A 20,906-nucleotide genomic window follows, 5' to 3' on the forward strand; every position below is an offset into this window, starting at 1 on the left:
GAATGGGGGAGAAGGGCAGAGGGGAAAGAGAGAAAATCTTAAGCAGGCTCCATGTTGAGCATGGAGCTGATGCAGGGCTCGACTCCACAACCCTGAGATCATGACCTGAGTCATGATCATTACCTGACTCAGTAATGATACTATGTATGTATCTACCAAACATAAATGAAAAAATATTACACTATAAAGACCTGACCTTAAATGTTTATAGCAGTTTTATTCATAATAGCTAAAATATATACCATATAACTGACCATCAATAAAGAATGAATAAACTAATCATATTAATTAACATATATATAGTAATTTTCAGTGAAAATCAAAATTACTTAGCAATAAAAATAAAATCTAATAGAAGATTGATCTATTTGAATCTGAAAACTGTGTCGGAATATTAAGTATAACACAAAATATGCATACTGTACCATTCCATTTATATGAAAATTTTTAATAGACTACATTTATCTATCATCATTGAGATGAGGTTGTATGGGGTATAGATTACAGAAAACATTTTTGCATGATGGAAATATTAATGAAATTTTGCATTTAAAGTACATTCAATTATTATAATCCACATACATTTAAAAATCAAATAAAACCAAGCAAAGTGAAGATTAAAAAAATAATCAAAAGGAATTTATATATACTCTATCTTTAGTATGCTATATTTACACATGGACTTCAGGCAAAATTTTACAAAGGTAAAACCGTAGTATTTCAAGTGTTTAACTTTATAAGGGTAAAACAGTAATGTTTTCAAGTGTTTAACATGAAATTTAAATTCTATAAAAAGTCACATGAGGTAGAAAGGGAAAGTATTATTAATCTCATTTCACAAACATTTAACTACTGTTTAAAAGGGTAGTTTTCTCTTGCACATGGATAATGCATTGTAGCAAAGAGCCTAGAACTACATACTTTTAGATACGAAACTAAAAATGAGAACAAAAAACTCTTTTTAAACACATGTATCAGTTTATCTACACTCCCAAAAATTTACTAAGCATGAATATAATGCTTATTTACCTTTGAGTTATTTTAAAACTAAGATTTGGGGTGTCTGGGTGGCTGTAGTAAAGTGTCTTACTCTTGATTTTGACTCAGGTCATATCTCATGGTTCGTGAATTCGAGCCCCAGGATCGGCTCCATGGTAGCAGTGCAGAGCTTAGTTGGGATTTTCTCTCACGTGCTCTCTCTACCTTTCCCCTGCTCAGGCTCTCTCTCTTTTTCTCAAAATAAATAAACTTTAAAAAAAGATTTCAAAGAGCCATATGGCCTTTTCAATTGTGCAGTAAAAGGATTTGACAAAGTACAACAACATCCATTCATGATAAAATCCCTCAGTAAAGTAGCTTTAGAGGGAGTATACCTCAACATAATCAAAACCATATACATCTTCAATGGGGAAAACCTGAGAGCTTTTCCTCTATGGTCAGGGACAAGACAGAGATGCCAGCTTTCACCATTGTTATTTAACATAGTGTCAAGACACCTAGCCTCAGCAATCAGACAACAAAAAGACATAAAAGGCATCCAAGTCAGCAAGGAAGAAGTCAAACTTCCACTGTTTGCAGGTGACATGATACTCAGAAAACCCAAAAGACTCCACCAAAAAATTACAGGAAAATCAATGTACAGAAATCGGTTGCATTCCTATACAGCAGAAAGAGAAATCAAGGAATCAATCCAATTTACAATTGCACAAAAACCATAAGATCACTAGTAATAAACCTAACCAAAGAGGTAAAAGATCTGTCCTCTGAAAACTATTGAATACTTATGAAATAAATTGAACATGATACAAAGAAATGGAAAACATTCCATGCTCCTGGGATTAGAAGAATAAATATTGTTAAAATGTCTATACTATCCAAAGTAATCTACATATTTAATGCAATCCCTAGCAAAGTGTCAACATCATTTTTCACAGCCCTAGAAAAAACAATCCTAAAGTTTGTAGGGAACCACAAAAGACCCTGAGTAGCCAGAGCAATCTTGAAAAAGAGAAGAAAATCTGGGAGCATCACAATTCCAGACTTCCAGTTACATTACAAAGCTGTAGTGATCAAGACAGCATGGTACCGGCACACACACACAAAACACACACACACACACACACACACACACACACACACAGATCAATAGAACTGAACAGAGGGGCACCTGCATAGCTTAGTCATTTGAACATCTGAATTTTGATTTTGGCTCAGATCATGTTCTCATGATTTGTGAGATTGAGCCCCATGTCAGGCTCTGTGCTGTTAGTGCAGTTAAAAAATGGCAGAAGACATGAATAAACATTTTTCCAAGGAAGACATACAGATGGCCAATAGACACATGAAAAAATGCTCAACATCAGTCATCATCAAGGACATCAAAACTACAATGGATATCACCTCACACCTGTCAGAATGGCTCAGATCAACAACACAAGAAACAACAGGTGTTGGCAAGGATGTGGAAAAAAGGGGATCCATTTGCACTGCTGGTTGGAACGCAAACTGGTGCAGCCACTCTGGAGAACAGTATGGAAGTTCCTCAAAAAGTTAAAAATAGAACTACCCTATGATATAACAATCACACTACTAGGTATTTACCCAAAGAATACAGAAATACTGATTCAAAGGGATACATACACCTCAATGTTGACAGCAGCATTATCCACAGTAGCCAAATTATGGAAACAGCCCAAGTGTCCATCGATTGATGAATGGATAAGGAATATGTGGACATCAATACGCAATGGAATATTATTCAGCCATAAAAAGAATGAAATCTTGCCATTTTTAATGACATGGATGGAGCTAGAGATTATTATGCTAAGTGAAATCAGTTAGTCAGAGAAAGGCAAATACCACATGATTTCATTCGTATGTGCAAACTAGGAAACAAAAATATATATATAGGGCAAAAAAAGAGAGAGGAAAACCAAGAAACAAACTCTTAACTATAGAGAACAAACTGATGGTTACCAGAATGGAGGTGGATGGGGGATGGGTTAAATAGGTGATGGGGATTTTGGAGTACACTTGTGTTGAGCACCGAGTGTTGTATGTAAGTACTGAATCATCTGAAACTAATATTATAATGTATGTTAACTAACTTGAATTTAAATGAAAACATTTTAAAACTTAAGAATTCAAAAGCTAAAATTAGATTAATTAACAAAAGTAGGGCGCCTGGGTGGCTCAGTCAGGTGAGCATCAGACTTCAACTCAAGAGGTGATCTCCCAGGTCATCTTGAGTTCAAGCCACACATCAGGCTCTCTGCTGTCAGTACAGAGCCCACCTGGGACCCTCTGTCCTCGTCTCTGCCCCTCCCCCACTTGCATGCATGCTCTCTCTCTGTTTCTCTCTCTCTCTCTCTCAAAAATAAGTAAACATTTTTTTTTTTTTTTTTTTTTTTTTGGGACAGAGAGAGACAGAGCATGAACGGGGGAGGGGCAGAGAGAGAGGGAGACACAGAATCGGAAACAGGCTCCAGGCTCCGAGCCATCAGCCCAGAGCCTGACGCGGGGCTCGAACTCACGGACCGCGAGATCGTGACCTGGCTGAAGTCGGACGCCTAACCGACTGCGCCACCCAGGCGCCCCTGTAAACATTTTTTAAAAATAACAAAAGTAAATGAATTATATACCGTAGAGTTATCACTATGTACGTTATTTAAGGTATATGCAGTATTTTAACAAAACGGATATCCTGAAAATTATGTCTGTTGTATCAATGTGAGCATATTACAAATATTAGCAAATATTATGCCATAAAATTTTTATTTGGCTTATGAGTCTTTTGGGGGGTCTAAATGCTACCACACAGCCACTGATACATCAGAGAATTCAACAAATTATCTTGCAGCAAAAGTGACAGGGGAGACTAACATGAGCCCAACTATATACCACATTCTCTAAATAACTTCCTAATCGGTAAAATCTTAGCAATGACAAAAATATAGGTAACTTGGAGCAATTTTCTATGGCCTGACTTTGTCTGCCTTTGGGCAAAAAAGGGAAATGAAAAAGCGAAAAGCATCCTCTGACATTCAGGTGAAGATATTAACAGAAAAGTATTAGAGTTAATGCAAACTGACTTGCACTTACAGCTAGATCTTCTGCTTAACTGTTGAATATAAGCAATTTTAGGAATATCAACTTTAAGCCAAGTCACTCTGTGGTCATGATGCATCAAGAAAAGACAGACCTGCTCCATAAATTATGAATGAACATAGAGAGACAAAACATAAACATTTTCCAAACAACAAAATTATCAAACATCCATCTCATCCAGCTAATATGAGTGGCTGTTGCTTCATTATCAGTTACAGCTTAACTTCTCTCCAATCTTTCTTCTTCATATGTAAGATTTATTGAGATACTCAATCATACCTTTACTTTCTGAAAGCATCAAATTCAGAAGAAAGATCCACTTCCTCAAACCCAATTGAAAATCACTTAAAACAAACCCAAATTCTATAAAAACTCTCTCAAACTCTGGAACCAAGATGCCCCACCGTTTCTCGTAGTGGATAGTTTCACTGATTGCTGCATGTAATAAACTAAGGATTCCAGTAAGGGTGGAATTCTAATTGAAACACACACACACACACACACACACACACACACACAGGGAGAGAGGAAGAGAGAGAGAAAGGGAGAAAGAGAGGGAGAGAGAGAGAGAGAGAAAGGCCCTGTAATGTAACCAGAAAGGGAACAATTGTATGATAATTGAGCTTTAACAATGGGAACTATATCAAGAGATATTGTGAATTGGGATATATCCAACATCTCTTAGCTTAAATAATCAGATGGCAGAACTAAAAATGGGCCTCGTGTCAATTAGGTGCCCAGAAATTAAAAGGAGCTCAGCACTGAAGTGTGCATAAACTTCACCATAAATCTTGTCTGACCACTGAACTCAGCATGTACAGTGAAGACTCCAGGGAGTTCATAAAAAGCATCTTAAGAGGCATAAAGAAATAAACAGTATTTCAACTGCAACTCACAGAAGGGTATTGTTTATAGTGTGAGTTCAGCTATGTTAAATCCCTTCCACAACAAAACTCTATTGCTTTCAGGAAGCATAAATGAATGAAAAATTTCCATTATGTATTATTCATAGTATCCAATATAAAGTAAAAAAAAATGTATATATGCCAAAAGAAATAAGACATAGCCAAGGAGCAAATAAATGCCTAGATACCAATATCAATATGATTCAAATATCATAATTAACAGAGAAGCACTGTATAGCAGCTAATATAAAAATGATCAATGATTAAAGGAAAATACAATCATAATCACTAGAAGGTTTTCTTTAGTCAGTAAATGCAATTTTTATACATGATTTTTAACAAATAACTTCTGCATATTTGAGTTTGAACATATGAGAAATGTACTAAAATGTACTTTATGGTGTATAATCAGAAACAATCACTGTAAGTTCATGTTTTAAATGCAGAGATATAAAGGAGCAAATAAATAATTGTATGATACATGTATGTGCATATATTACATGTATGTTCTAGGTCTGTTGACTGAGAAGGTGCAGAGGTAATAAAAAATAGTGGAAATAAGCACATCTGTTGCCCAGATATTTATTTTTTTAATATTATTCTCTACTAAAAGGAATATAGGCTACTTGGATAAATAGCTGAATACAGATTAGGGGCAGGAAAAGCATAACAGGAGCCTAGAATATTTTGTGCTAGAAAAGTGTGAAAGTTCTTTTTTTTTTTTTGAGTTTATTTATTATTGACTTTGAGAGAGACAGAAACAGCATGAGTGGAGGAGGGGCAGAGAGAGGGAGACAGAGAATCCCAAGCAGGCAGCATTATCAGCACAGAGCAGATGTGGGGCTCGAACTCAGGAAATCATAAGATCATGACCTGTACTGAAACCAAGAGTCAGACGCTTAACCAACTGAGCCACACCCCCCAAATCTGGAAGTTCTTAGAATCCTATCAAACACTGTGGCCAATTAAAAGAGACTCTCAGTGGCCAAAACTGAGACAATTTGAAAAAGAACCACAATAAATAATAACAGTAAAGTATTCTATACTATTGAATAAAATAACAATTGCTGAGTCTGAACCAATATAAATAAACACATAGATAAACAAATAAATAAATATAGAGAAGGGAATACTTCTCCCTACTGTACATTTCTAGCTTACAGGCAGAATAAATAATGGAATTAGAAATCATCAATGAATTTTACGCCTAGTGACGTAAAGTTTGAAGAGGAACAGAATATGTCCATGTTCTCAATATAATTTAACCTAAAATAGACAAGACTGAGAAAAAATTCCGTGTACTTTTTAAAAATTTTACTAGGGCATACATATCACTTCAGTAATAAGCATGCCAAAACGTATAGCATGAATCTATGAAAAATATCCACCAAAGCCAAATTGAAGGACATCTTTAAAACAATTACTCTGTAGCATTAAAAAAAAACTACAGAAAAGAAAAAAATTAAAACAAAGAAAATATCTAGATTAAAGATGAAAAATACATTATGACTAAATACAAACAAATATATGACTCTGGATTTGTTCCTGAAAAAGACAAAATAGACATAAATACTTCCCTAAGACAATTAAAGAAGGTTTTTTTTTAAGTTTATTTAGTTATTTTGAGAGAGACAGAGACAGAGTGAGTGGGGGAGGGGGGAGGGAGAGAGAGATGATCCTAAACTGACTCTGCACTGTCAGCACAGAGCCTGATGCTGGCTGGGGCTTGAACTCACAGACTGTGAGGCCAAAGTCAAGAGTCAGACGTTTAACTGGCTGAGCCACCTAAGGGCCCCAGAAGTTCTAATGTGAAACATGGCTTTATAGCTACACTATAGCTATGTAAGAAAATATCTTTGTTCCCAGGAAACACACATGATTTTTTTTATGGGTAAAGAAGCATAGTTTTCAATATTCTTTCAAATGGTTTAGGAAAATCATTTTGAAGAGAGGAGAGAAGAGAATTGAAAAAATAGAAGGATAAAGCAAATGGGCAAAAGTAAATAATTGGTAAACCTGGGTGAAGGTATATGGGGAGGCTCTGTATGATTCATGCAAACTAGAAATGTTTTACAGAATTTTTACTTTTACTACCAAACCAAATTTGAAATCATATCAAAATAAAATATTATAAGAGCAGTAACATTCTGGTTCTAATATATATAGTAATGGTAACCCAATGGTGTTGGTGGAATTACTATTCATATTTGGCATATCAGAAACATGAAACACATATCCAAGTTCACACAAGAAGGTAAGCCAGTGGTATTAGGATTCGACACCAAGGTGCATGGCTGTAGAGCACATGGTCTTAAACACAGTCCTTTACTTACCGGATAGTAAAAATTCATACATTTTCTTTTCATCACTGTAAGAATGCTCATACTTTGTAAAGTTAAAATGACAACGTGCAAAATAGAAATGACCAGTCCTTCTAACTAATGTTATCAATGTATCTATATATGTAAAGTAAACACTCTGCGGGACAATAAATGAGATAATGGGATGTATGAGAAAAAGTAGTGCAGATATTCTGTATTAAAGACATTTATAACTGACTGAATATAGTCTAACTTCATGGGCAGGTAATATTTTGATTACTCATAAGCTTAATTATCTGGTTGTATTTTCTAATTTAAGGCAATAAATAGAGTTTCTCAGACAGATTTCTTAAAGCATACTTAGTTTTACACTGTATGTATCCTGAAGGACCTGAACCGCAGTTCCCAGATTGATCGGTCTTAGAATTAAGGTGAGCATAACACTCTTCAGGACCAAAATCTGCACCTGGAAAAAAATGTGTGTTTAGTCATATTGAACTTATGTTAATTTAAAATAATTTATGAGTATATTTAAAATTCTGATATGGTTTAAAATATACAAAATACACTCATAACACATATTGAAAAAAAAACTAGATTTAAGATCACACAAAATAATTTCAATGAAATATTTAAAAATTGAAAGCACTCTTGCCAAAAAGATATCTTAAAATTAACCATGGTGTGCAGTTTATCTTCTAATTTTTAATAAGTCTAGATATCTATTATCTATAAATGTATAAGAAACTTTAAAAGTTGACTTATTGGTCAATAACCTAACTTATATAAATATCATTTCAAGGCAAACCACTAACTAATCTCTTATTTTTTCATATTTTTCTTAGAAAAATATTTTCATATTTTTCTTAGAAAAAAATCCTGGAGTCTCAGTTTTTACATTTACTATCCAATCCATGCACACAATATGTTCAATTCTCATAAAATCCAACCAATGGATCTTATTTATTATAGCATCCATTAGTTCTATTGTAGCTGAAGGATGAAATAAAAAATCTTTGATAGGAAGATTTAACCACTGCATTATGGTGCTGAAGAAAAATGGCACACCAAAAGAGGATCCACAGGTACAAATCTGGATCTCAGCTGAAACTCCCACAGGCTCTAGTAAACTGGAAATAAGCAGTTTATTTTATCCCAGAGGTCATTTTAAACCTGGTTATGGGTGAGAAGTCAAAATTATTGCTTAGCTAGGGAAGCAGGCCATTTGGTGGACATAAAAATAGGCCAAGGTTGAAGGATCTTCATAGTTATAGTGACAAAATTAGAGACTCAAGAGGTCTCAACATATACTTTATTCCCTGCCTCAAGGATCGTTCCTGCTTCTAAATGTGTGAAGAGCAGGAGATTAAAATATAAGAAGACTTCCATAAAACAGTGTGGATTTTTCTGCAGTTTCTGTGTTGTGGTTACATAGTTGCTAAGGGAAGGAGTCTCAGTAAATATACCAATTCTCAGTTGAAAACCCTAAAGAGTTATGGCCATAAAAACAACAGTAAACTAGATAGACTGAATGTTATTTAATCTCTAACCAAAACTTAATACATATCACTTTCTGATTTAATTAAAATGATTAGTTCCTCATTTCATACACTTAACAGAAGAAAAAGATGGATAATAGTAGTATCTGTGTAAAAAAATAAGCATTTTAGACTGAAAGCAGGGCTTCAAAAGGCAAAAATTAAAGACAATGAAAAAATTTAACTAGAAATGTGTCTTTTCATTCAAGAAAAAATATAAAGATATCTACCTATATTAAAATAGTTAAGAGAACATGATACATTGTATAAATTACAAAGATATAAGCATGCAAGAAGAAAAATACCAAAAAGAAATTGAAATAATTATGGAGAGGTTATTGAATATAATTTGAAATTTTAAGAAAATCCGTATGATAATACAGGATTTACACCAGTGTTCCTAAAAACTCACAGAACACTAAGAAGAATTAAACACACACATACACAAATACACCCAAACATATGACATGAAGATTGCTAAAAAACAAAGAAGATCTTGATGGCTTAAAGAGAAAAGAGACACAATTTGACAGATTTTCTTTAGAAAATATGGAAACAATATGACAATAAAGTAACATCTTTAAAATGTGAATAGGGATAGAGTTTCCATTTCAGGATGGCAACATAAGAAGATTCTGAAGTCACTTCCTCCCATAGACATACCAAATCTGCAGCTAGATATGGAAAAATTTCATCTCAAAAAACTAAAAACTAACTAAGCAACTCTTACACATTGGACAAAGGGGAAAACTCTCATAGAATCCAGTAGGAGAGGCAGAGAGAGACACCACACCAGACATGGCAATCCACAATCATGAAGGAATACAAAACCCAGAACAATAACACTGAGAGTTGGAATGGTTATAGAAACATCACACACACACACACACACACACACACACACACACACACAAAGTATAAGAAAAAAAACTGTTACTAAAGACAACCAAAGAATTTTTACAATAAGATTGTCAACGCATGAAGAAATATTACAGAAAATATTACAAACATATCCCCTAGGAACAAAGCACCAAAATCTATTAAATAAAAACTGGCAGACTTGAAGGAAGAAGTAGGTAAAAATAATAGCTGACATTCTGTCAACTGTCAATAATGGACAGAAGAAATAGAAGATCAAGAAGGAAATACAAAATTAGAACAACACTACAAATGAACTAGCCACAACATATCTATAGAACACTCTATCCAACAAGAGCAGGATACATATTCTTCTCCATGCATTTGGAAATTCTCAAAAATGGTCATATGTGAGGCCAAAACAGTCTAAATAATTTGAGAAGAAATGAAATCATATGAATTATGTTCTCTGAATACTCAATTATGTTTTCTGAATACAATGGAATTAAATTAAAAATCAGTAATAAAAGTACATTAGGGAATGTACAAACATGGTAATTAAAAACCACACTCCTAAATAACCAAAGCATCAAAGAAAAAAAAAATCTCATGGGAAATTAGATAATACTTAAGATGAATAGGAATAAAAACATGACATACAGAAATTTATGAAAAACATTGAAATCACTATTTGGAAATTGATATCTGTAAATGCTTAAAATAGGAAAGAAATATTTCAAATTAATAACCTAGAATTTTATCTTAAGATATTGAAAAAAAGTATTCTAAACATAAAAGGAACAGAAGGAAAGAACTAATAGGAATTAGAGAAGAAAATGATAAAATAAAAAGGACACAAGTGACAGAGAAAATCAACAAAACCAAAATTTGGTTCTTTGAAAAGATCAACAAAGCTGGCAAATTTGAATTATTAATCAGGAAATTTCCCACAATGAAAAGGCTGAGTGTGGATGACTTCACCGGTAAATTCTCCAAAATTTTCAGACAATATAATACATTGCAGATTGTTCCCAAAACTATGAGTAAGGAATGCTTTTTGTGTCATTCAATGTGACTTGATTATTAAAACAACACAAGACAGTTCAAAAAGAAAAAATGTTAGAACAATATCTCTCACAAATATAGACATAAAAATTTCAAGAAATCTACAGAATTAGGAAACAAAACAAATGAACATGAGGGTAATAAAAGAGAGAGGAAAGCCAAGAACAAACTGAACTGTAGAGAACAAACTGATGGTTACCTGAGGGGAGGTAGGTGGGGCGGGGGGGGGGGGTTAAATAGGTGATGGGGATTAAGGAGTGCAATTGTGATGAGCACTCATTGTTGTATGGAAGTGTTGAGTCACCATATTTTACACCTGAAACTAATATTACACTGTATATTAACTAACTGGAATTTAAACACAAACTTTAAAAAAAAATCTACAGTGATGAATAATAAAATGCCAGTAAACTGAAATCTAGAGCATATTAAAGCATTATTAGCAAAACCATTAGCATATTCTATTACCAAGTAAGATTTGTTCCTGGAATACAAGGATGATGTTATATACCAAAATAGCAGAATAAAGGGGAAAAAACACATGATCATGTCAATTGATGCACAAGAAGCAAAACTTGATGCATTTTAATGATAAAAACACTTAACTAACTAGAAGTAGAAAGAAAGTCCTTCAATATAGTAGAAGCTACCTATAAAAAACACAGTTAATATAATACTCAGTGGTGAAAAATTGAAAGCTTTTCTTCTAATGACAAGGAGCAACACAAGGATGCCAGATTTTAGTAGAAGTCCTAGTCTAAAGCAAGAGGCAAGTAAAAGAAATGATAGGAACTTAAATTGGAACAGAAAAAGTTAAATTATCTCTGCTCATAGTTGCCATGATTGTATACATAAAGAAAATTCTAAGGATTTTACACACACACACACACACACACACACACACACACACATTCACACAACTAATAAACAAATTCAGCAAAGTTTAAGGATACAAAAATTAAGGCATCAATTGCATTTCTATAATTAGCAATGAAAATTCCCAAAAGAAACCTAAGTAAACAATTTTATTTATCAGTGCATCAAAAAGAAAAAATACTTACAAGTAAAATTAACCAAAGTGAAGTAAAATTTATACAATGAAATCCACAATGTGCTGCTGAAGAAAATTAAAGAAAGCACAAAAATGGAAAGCTATCCTATATTTATGACTTGGAGGAAAAATATTAAGATGGCAATATCATCCAAAGTGAGCTACAGCTTCAATGCAAACCTATTAAAACACCAACAATGTATCTCTGCGGAAATAGAAAAACCCATCTTAAAATTCGTATGGAGTTTCAAGGTCCTGAAATTGTCAAAATAATCTTAAAAATGGAGAAAAAACTTGGAGGTCTCGTACTTCCTGATTTCAAAACTTACCACAAAAGCTACAGTATTCAAAACCATGTACATTGGTATACTAACATACAGATATATACACCAACAGACTAAAATAGCCACCCTAGAAGCAAATCCTTCCATATATGTCTAATGATTTTTATAAGTGTGCCAAAACCATTCAATAGGAAAGGACAGTCTTTTCGACAATTGGTGTTAAGAAAACTGATTATACACATGCAAAAGAATGAACTTGAACCCTTACCTTACAGGATATTCTAAAATTAACATGAAATGGATTAGACACATAAATATAAGAGCTACAAACATAAAACGTTTTCTTAGATATGCTGAGGATTAAGGAGTGCGTTTGTTTTGATGAGCACTGGGTATTGTATGTGTGTGTTGAATCACTAAATTGTACACCTGAAACTAGTATTACACTGTATATTAACAACTGGAATTTAAATAAAAACTTTAATTTTTTAATTTGTGTATAGTTGCACACAATGTTACATTGCTTTTAGGTGTACAACATAGCGATTCAATTTCTCTACACATTATGTGAAAAACTATAAAACTCTTAGAAGAAAATAGAGAGGAAAAGTTTTTTGACATTGGATTTAGCAATTATTTCTTGGATATAATGCCAAAAGCATTGGCAACAAAAGAAAATATAGATAAAAGTGTTAAAAACAGTTGCACATGAAAATCAACAGTGAAATCAACTTTGATAGATATGGATTTTCAGTTTGGAAAAGTGAAAAACGTTCTGGGGATGGATGATGGTGATATTTGCAAAGTAATGTGAATTGTAAAATGACAGTGAATTGTAAAAACAGTAAAAATGGTAAGTTTTATGTCATGTATATTTTTTCACAATAAAAATAAGAAAAAAATTTCAAGAATATACCAAGAATCCATAACTGTCAATATAAAAATGATAACACAACTTGACCAAGTGGTATCTCTTCCAGAAATACAAGGCTAGATATTAGTGTAATGCACCATATCAATAAACTAAAAGACAAAAAAAAAATCACTTAATAGACACAGAAAAAGGACTGGAAAACCTAGCATTTTACTCTTGATTTAAGGGAAAAAAAACCCAGCAACCTTAACAAACAGGGAAACTGAAATGGAACTTCCTTAACCTAATAAAGAGGATTATGAAAAAACCATGGTTAATATCATCCATACTAATGAAAAACTCAAAGTTCAACCCCTAAGATAAGGAACAAATCATAATATATGCCCTGAGTACTTCTACTCAATATTATATTGGAAATACTAGTCAGGAAAAAAAGCCAAGAAGAAAAAATAAAAGGCATATAGATTGTAAACTAAGAAATTAAAATATATCCATTTTCCTAAGACATTTTATGATATATAGAAATCCTAGCTATCTATTAAAAATAATTATGGGAACTAATAAAGAATTTTAGCAATTTTGCAGGATAAAGGTTCAATATTCAAAGTCAATTTATATCTCCACACTAGTAATGAATAATGAAATTTTTAAAAAATCCTATACATAATAGCATCAAAAAGAATAAAATATCAAGAAATATATTTAACAAAATAAGTGTAGAGCTTGTATACTGATAATTACAAAACTGTAAAACATTTAATTAAAATTAGCTGAATACAATAAAAATAATTGGAAAGACATCCCATGTTCATGGATTCTAAGCTATAACATAGTTAATATAACATTACACCTCAAATTGATGTGTAATTCAACACAATTACTATCAAAATTCCAGCTGACTTTTTTTCAGAAATAGTCAAGTTGATTCTGAAATTTAAGAAATGCAAGAGTCCCAGGATATCCAAAATAATCTTAAAAAGATAGAAAAAGTTGGATTACTCACATTTGATTTGTAAACTACAGGGCTACAGTAATCAAGACAGTGTGCTACTGACATAAGAATATAGATGTATAGATCAATGGAGTAGAATTTACAGTCTAGAAATAAATTGTTTTCCAATCAAGTGATTTTTTTTAGCAAAGATGTCAAGTTACTTAAATGGGTGAATAATCATCTTTTCAACAGTGATGCTGAGATAACTGGGTATCCACATGCTAAAAGAATTAAGTTGAACCATTTTTCACAAAATTAACTGAAAATGGATTATAGACCCAAATTTAAGAGGAAAAGGTATAAAACTCCCAGGAAAAACAAATCAGGACCTTGAATTAAGCAATGCTTTGTTAGATATAACACCAAAATCACAAGCACATACAAAAAAAATAAATAAATTGAACCTAATCAAAATTAAAACTTTGCATTTCAGAGGAGGCCATCAGAAAAGTGATGACATAATTTAGACAACAAAAGAAAATGAATTTAACATGAATTTAACAATTAAAAAATAGGTGAATGATATAAATAGATATCTTTCCAAACAAACATACAAATGGTCAATAAGAACATTGAAAAGATATTCATCATTAGTCTTTAGGTAAATGCAAATCAAAACCACAAGATACCACTTCATACTCATTGGATCATCCACAGAATAACTCAATATTACATGGATATCAATTCAACTAAAATTAATGCATGATTTAATTTATTAATCTGGTTCTTAAGTTCATATGGAAGAAAGCCAAGCCAACACATATGAAGAAGATACAAAAGGAAGAAGACAAAACTTGTCTCTGAGATATAAATGGAGAGAAATTAAGATAGCATAAGACTGGCACAAGTAGAGAAAAATGACCAAGAGAACAGAGGAGGAAATCGAGAAACATTCACACTTTTAAGTGTAAAAACAACCAACGAAGCAACAAAACACACGATTTTTAGCAGATATCATATTGCAGTGCATTCAGGAGTATTAAGTTGTGACAGTAAAGGTGGTCATCAATATGCTGTAATATTAAATTGGATATATGTCAAACAATACACACACACACACACACACACACACACAATTACATTCATACATTCATCCTCTGCCTCCCTCCTCTAACCTTAGGCAACTATTAATTTATCTTCTGTCTTAAATATTTGCCTATTCTGTATGCTTACTATAAATGGAATCATAGAATCTGTGGTATTTTGTTTCTGGCTTTCTTAGGTTAGCATAAAGTTTTCAAAATTTATTCAAAATTTATTGGTAAATACCAAATATCATCACTTCTTTAATTTTTATTGACTAAATAATATCCTGCATTTTATTTACTAGTTCATCAGTTGATGGACATTTGGGTTGTTTCTACATTTTGGTTATTATGAATAATGGTATTGTGAACATTTGTATACAAGGTTTGTGGGGACATGTGTTTTAAGTTTCCTTAGGCATATAACAGGGGTTAAACTGCTAGGTTCAAAATTTTAAGGAACTTCCAAACTGCTTTCTAAAGTATCTGTACCATTTTATATTCCCACGAGCATGTGCATAAGAATTCAGATTTGCCAACAATTCCTATTGTCTTTTAATTATGGCTATTTTAGTAAATGTGGAGAAGTATCTTGTTTTAATTTAATTTAATTTAATTTAATTTAAATTTCCTTAATGACAAACAATGTTGAGCATCTTTCATGTGAGTAATCATTTCTTTAAAAAAATTTTTTTTAATGTTTATTCATTATTGAGAGACAGACACAGGGTGTGAGCAGGGGAGGGGTAAAGAGAGGGAGACACAGAATCTGAAGCAGGCTCCAGGCTCTGACCTGTCAGCACAGAGCCCAACGTGGGGCTTGAACTCACAAACCGTGAGATCATGACCTGAGCCGAAGTCGGTCGCCCAACTGACGGAGCCACCCAGGCGCCCCTGTGATTAATCATTTCTATGTCTTGTTTTTAGAAATGTCTATTCTAATTTTTTGCTTATTTGTTAAACTACATTGTCTTTTTATTGTTGAGTTTGATGAGTTTCTTATATTTTGTATATATTTTGTCTATAATTAAAAATATGGTTGGCAAATATATTCTCCCATTCATCGAACTGTCTTTATTTATTCTGAGAGTGAACAAACTAGCAGGGGAGGGGCACAGAGAAAGGGAGAGAGCAAATCCTAAGCAAGCTCCGCGCTGTCAGCTCAGAGCCCGATACAGAGCTCAAACCCATGAACCATGAGATCATGATCAGTGCCAAAACCAAGAGTTGGACACTTAACCGACTGAGCCACCCAGGCGCCCCTCTCCACTTTCATGAAGAATAAAAGCTTTTTAAATTTTTGAAGTCCAATTTATGCCTTTTTCATTCATCACTTGTGCTTTAGGTGTCATATCTAAGAAAACACTGCCTAATTCCAGGTCACTAAGATTTATGCCTATGTTTTCCTGTAAAAGTTTTATAGTTTTAGCTCTTACATTTACGTCTGTAATACATTTTAAGTTAATTCTTGTGTTTGGTGTGAGGTAGGGGTTCAAATTCATTCTTTTGCATGTGAATGTACAGTTGTTCATGCACATTTATGGAAAAAATGTACAGGGTATTTTTTGCTCATTAAGAATTCTGGGTGGGTGAGTAGTTATTTTCTTTTAGCTGTTATAAGTATCTTTACTTTGCCATCTAGCTTCTGTAATTGTTGACAAGGAATCTGACTCCCACTTGCTTTTTAAAAGGTACTGTATCTTTTTCTCCCACTTTAGATGTTTTGTTCTCCTCTTTTCATTTTTTTTTCCTAGTAGTTTTGCTATGATATCTTTATGTGTTTTTTTTTTTCTTTAAAGACATTCTTCCTAAGATTCTGAAAGCACCTTGGGGCGTCTAGGTAGCTCAGTCAGTTAAGTTTCTGACTTAGGCTCAGGTCATGATTTCACCATTTGTGGGTTCCAGCTGTGTCAGGCTCTGTGCTGACGACTCAGAGCCTGGACCCTGCTTCAGATTCTGTGTCTCTCTCTGTCTCTGCCCCTCCCCCGCTCATGCTCTGTCTCCCTCTCAAAAATAAATGAACATTAAAAAAATTAAAATATCATCAATACAGTGTATCTTGGTTTTTCTAGTTATTTTCTCATAGTTTCATATGTCAGTACTTGCTACATCCTTTCCTTAAATTTAATATTTAATGCAGGTTTTATATTTAACATAATTACAAAACATTTAAATGTAAATAAGCTGTCTTAGAATTTATTCTCTTATTTTATGTTATTTTTTTAACTTTGTTTTTGCCTTTTGAGTTAATCAAGAATTTTCTTGCTTTTGTTTTTCCCCTTATAAGCTTTTTTTTAAATTATTTTTTTTAATATTTATTTATTCTTGAGAAAGAGAGAGACAGAGCATGAACAGGGGAGGGTCAGAGAGAGGGAGACACAGAATTTGAAGCAGGCTCCAGGCTCTGAGATGTCAGCACAGAGCCTGATGCAGGGCTCAAACTCACGGACTATGAGATCATGACCTGAGCCAAAGTCGGATGCTTAACCGACTGAGCCACCCAGGCACCCCTCCTTTATAAGCTTTTATTTTCAAATTATTTTATTATTATTCTTGTAGCTTGGATTATAAAATGAATACTTGACTAATGCTAATTTTTAATTTCTCTTTTGTGCTGCATTTTATTGGAATGATTGAGTTTTGTTTCAGGTTTTTTTTTTTTTTTTCCTGGTGAAACTATTTTTTTTTTCCATTTTTATTCTTCTAGGGGTCAACTTACATTTTTGACATACTAATAACTTTCATTTCATATTATTCTTTATATTTTAAAATATGTTTTTAAAAGATGTGTTTTTTAGCCAACAATGAATTTTGCTAATTTCTATGATGATGATTTCTTCTTGCTTAATTCTTCTGTCTCCTCATTTAGTTTCCCTTTTTGTTTTTATTTATTTTTTTTATTTTTATTTTTTAACATTCATTTATTTTTGAGACAGGGAGAGACAGAGCATGAACAGGGGAGGGTCAGAGAGAGGGAGACACAGAATCTGAAACAGGCTCCAGGCTCTGAGCTGTCAGCGCAGAGCCCCACGCGGGGCTCGAACTCACGGACTGCAAGATCATGACCTGAGCCGAAGTCGGCCCCTTAACCGACTGAGCCACCCAGGCGCCCCTCCCTTTTTGTTTTTAACATCATTCACACTCAGCCCTTACAGAAATAGATTTGGAAAGCAAATTATATGAGTTCAAATGTGTGCTTTCACATACTTTTTTTTAAATCTATGTATTTAACATTGGGTGAAATTCACAATTTTACCTGCCAGCTGAAACAGAAGTTCTACCTTTTCAATGATCTAACCAATATGCTTATTTTTACATTTTAACCAGTATTCCTTTCAGATCAAGATTTTCTTTCCTATTTCTCCCTTTCTCTTTCTTTATTTATCTGTATGCGTATATAGGTAGGTAGATAGAGATAAATAAATAGATGATATGGATGATAAGGAAGACATGATACAGATAGAGACAGATAAGAGATAGGTAGAGATCAGTGATAGTAAATAGATAGATGATAGATAGACAGATAGATAGATGATAGAGAGATAATTGATAGATGATATATATATATATATAGAGAGAGAGAGAGAGAGAGAGAGATGATAGAGAGAGAGAGAGAGGAGACAGAGAGATGGAGAGATAGAGATATCTTTCTTCAAAATTTCCTTTGTGGTTCAAATCGCCCAGTTCCTGGGGAGAGCACTTTACCATTCTATGTTTCTTTCCTTATATCTTTGTTTTGCCTTTCTTCAAACCAATAGTCATTCTATGTCATTGTATGTCCATTTTTGGAGTTGATCATTACTTTGCAACTCCTTTTTACACAGAAATTAAAGTAGGCAATTACCCATTACAGTTGAGAAAAGGTTGAGCCACTTGACTATTTATATGAATATCCTAAATATTTCCTCTGTCAATCACTCTTTTACTTCTGATGTAGACATAAAATGCTGCTGCCATTGCTGCTGTCTCCATCTTCTTCAGCAAATGATTCCATGTATATTTAGTACCATGTGTACTCAGTGCACATCATCTTTCAATTATTTGATAGTTACTGGATCCTCATTACTCCTTTTTGTGATTTTCATAAACTATCCTTGTAGTTCCCAGGTGTGAATGTGTGTATCTGGCTGTGTGTATCTGCATGTGTGATTTAAATTCTACTCATATGCCGATTTATATTTATGATCCTCTAATGTCCACAGCCATATGTATGTATTTTATATTTACTAAGAAAACTATGGATATGGAGTGAGAGAGGGAAGTGTAACTTATATTCAGTCTGCTTTTTTCCTTCTCAAATGAAGAGCCCATAGACTTTGAATCTTTTCCTTTATTATTTTGTGGAAATAATTCATACCTTTAATTCCAGACAACTTGTCTGATATTTTTTACAGCATTCCTTAACTTTTTTCTATAATCCTTTTAAGATATATGTGTGTGTGTGTCTATACTAAAAATCTCATTATTTTTAAAAAAAAATTTAATGTTTATTTTTGAGAGAGACAGAGTGTGAGTAGGGGAGGAGCAGGAAGAGGGAGACACAGAATCTGAAGCCAGCTCCAGGCTCCGAGCTGTCAGCACAGAGCGCAATGCTGGGCTCGAACTCACAAACTGTGAGATCATGACCTGAGCCAAAGTCGGACACTTAACCAACTGAGCCACCCAGGAGGCCCTTACATTATTTTTCAAATCACAATTATGTATCAACATCTACTTCTTTTTGGTTTCCAGAAGAACACATATAAGAGAAATAAAATTATAATAAATACCTTCACCAAATAAATCCACACACTGTTTTATCCCATTTATACAACTTCCATTCAGACAAAGCCATTGATTCTCTCCACATGGATGCCCATTCTGAATAAAAAAGTTATCTTGACATGTTGCAGATGATCCATTGCAATATTCAGGGAGATCACATTCATCAGAGGAAGGTCTACATATTTCTCCTTTTGCCAAATACTGATGGAATGAAGTAAATAATATTGAATAAAGCAGAATGTGAACATACAAATAGAATAAAAAAGATGACTTTGTTCAGAAAAATTTAAAAGGACCTTACTTGACAATTTTTACAGCATTCACCCATATCACAAGTTGAACCAACTATTAATGTACATGTGGTATGATCACAACATGAGTTTAAGTTAGCAGCACAATCCTGAAAGGAAAATCAAATGCTCTGAAGTAACTTCCAACTTTTACTCACACTAGATAGATATTTTAATGGTGACAGAATATTATCTAATATACAGATATGTGCTTAAATTACATGTTGGCAAACATAAAAAAAAATAGAGCCACTTATTTATTTACTTAACACATATTTATTGGTTACTACTCTGCTATTCTGTATACTTTTTCTATCCCTAGAGTAGGTTTGACTATACTGTAGTAGGATTTTTCTGAAACTCTGAGTCTACCAAAGCCAAAACATCAAGCTCTCTGGCTCTTGTAGACAAACAGATAGTTAAATACAAGACATAAAATAAAAGGAAACTATGATTTATCAGTTTCATTATAGTGACTAGTTCCTAATCAGCTTTTACGAATCTATTGTGTTTTAATAAGTCTATAACTTTTATGGGATGTTCATAGTTTAACTTACTTTTATTCTCTAAAGGCAAAGAGTTAGAAAATAATATTTCTAAATATGACTGAACTTATGATTCATCCATATCTTATTATGCTTTGATTAATGTTATGATTCATCCATGTGATTTTGTTTATAAAAATTCTATTATTACACTTAAAGCAACAGATAAGAATAGAGAAGATTGGAGAGACAATGTTACACACACACACACACACACACACACACACACTTTTTAAATTGTCAGGGATTTGGAATAGGGTTAATTGGGCAAAAATTTCAATAAGT

General features: G+C 33.1%; 1 protein-coding gene across 4 annotated transcripts in view; it reads right to left on the minus strand.

The window, feature by feature from the left end:
* ADAM2 (ADAM metallopeptidase domain 2) overlaps positions 1-20,906 on the minus strand; it is a 131,965-nt gene that overhangs the window by 27,455 nt on the left and 83,604 nt on the right. For all 4 annotated transcript variants that reach the window (XR_009259105.1, XM_058720600.1, XM_058720599.1 and 1 more), the window contains 3 exons: positions 20,088-20,186; positions 19,792-19,987; positions 7,694-7,799 (listed from right to left, as the gene is read on the minus strand). Coding sequence is in view for 3 of the 4 variants with exons in the window: in XM_058720600.1 (XP_058576583.1) it covers positions 7,694-7,799; positions 19,792-19,987; positions 20,088-20,186 (401 nt within the window). In the remaining variant the exon portion in view is untranslated. The remainder of the gene's footprint in view (positions 1-7,693; positions 7,800-19,791; positions 19,988-20,087; positions 20,187-20,906) is intronic.

This window comes from Neofelis nebulosa, chromosome 3 (assembly GCF_028018385.1).
Source record: "Neofelis nebulosa isolate mNeoNeb1 chromosome 3, mNeoNeb1.pri, whole genome shotgun sequence".
Classification (NCBI taxonomy): domain Eukaryota; kingdom Metazoa; phylum Chordata; class Mammalia; order Carnivora; family Felidae; genus Neofelis; species Neofelis nebulosa.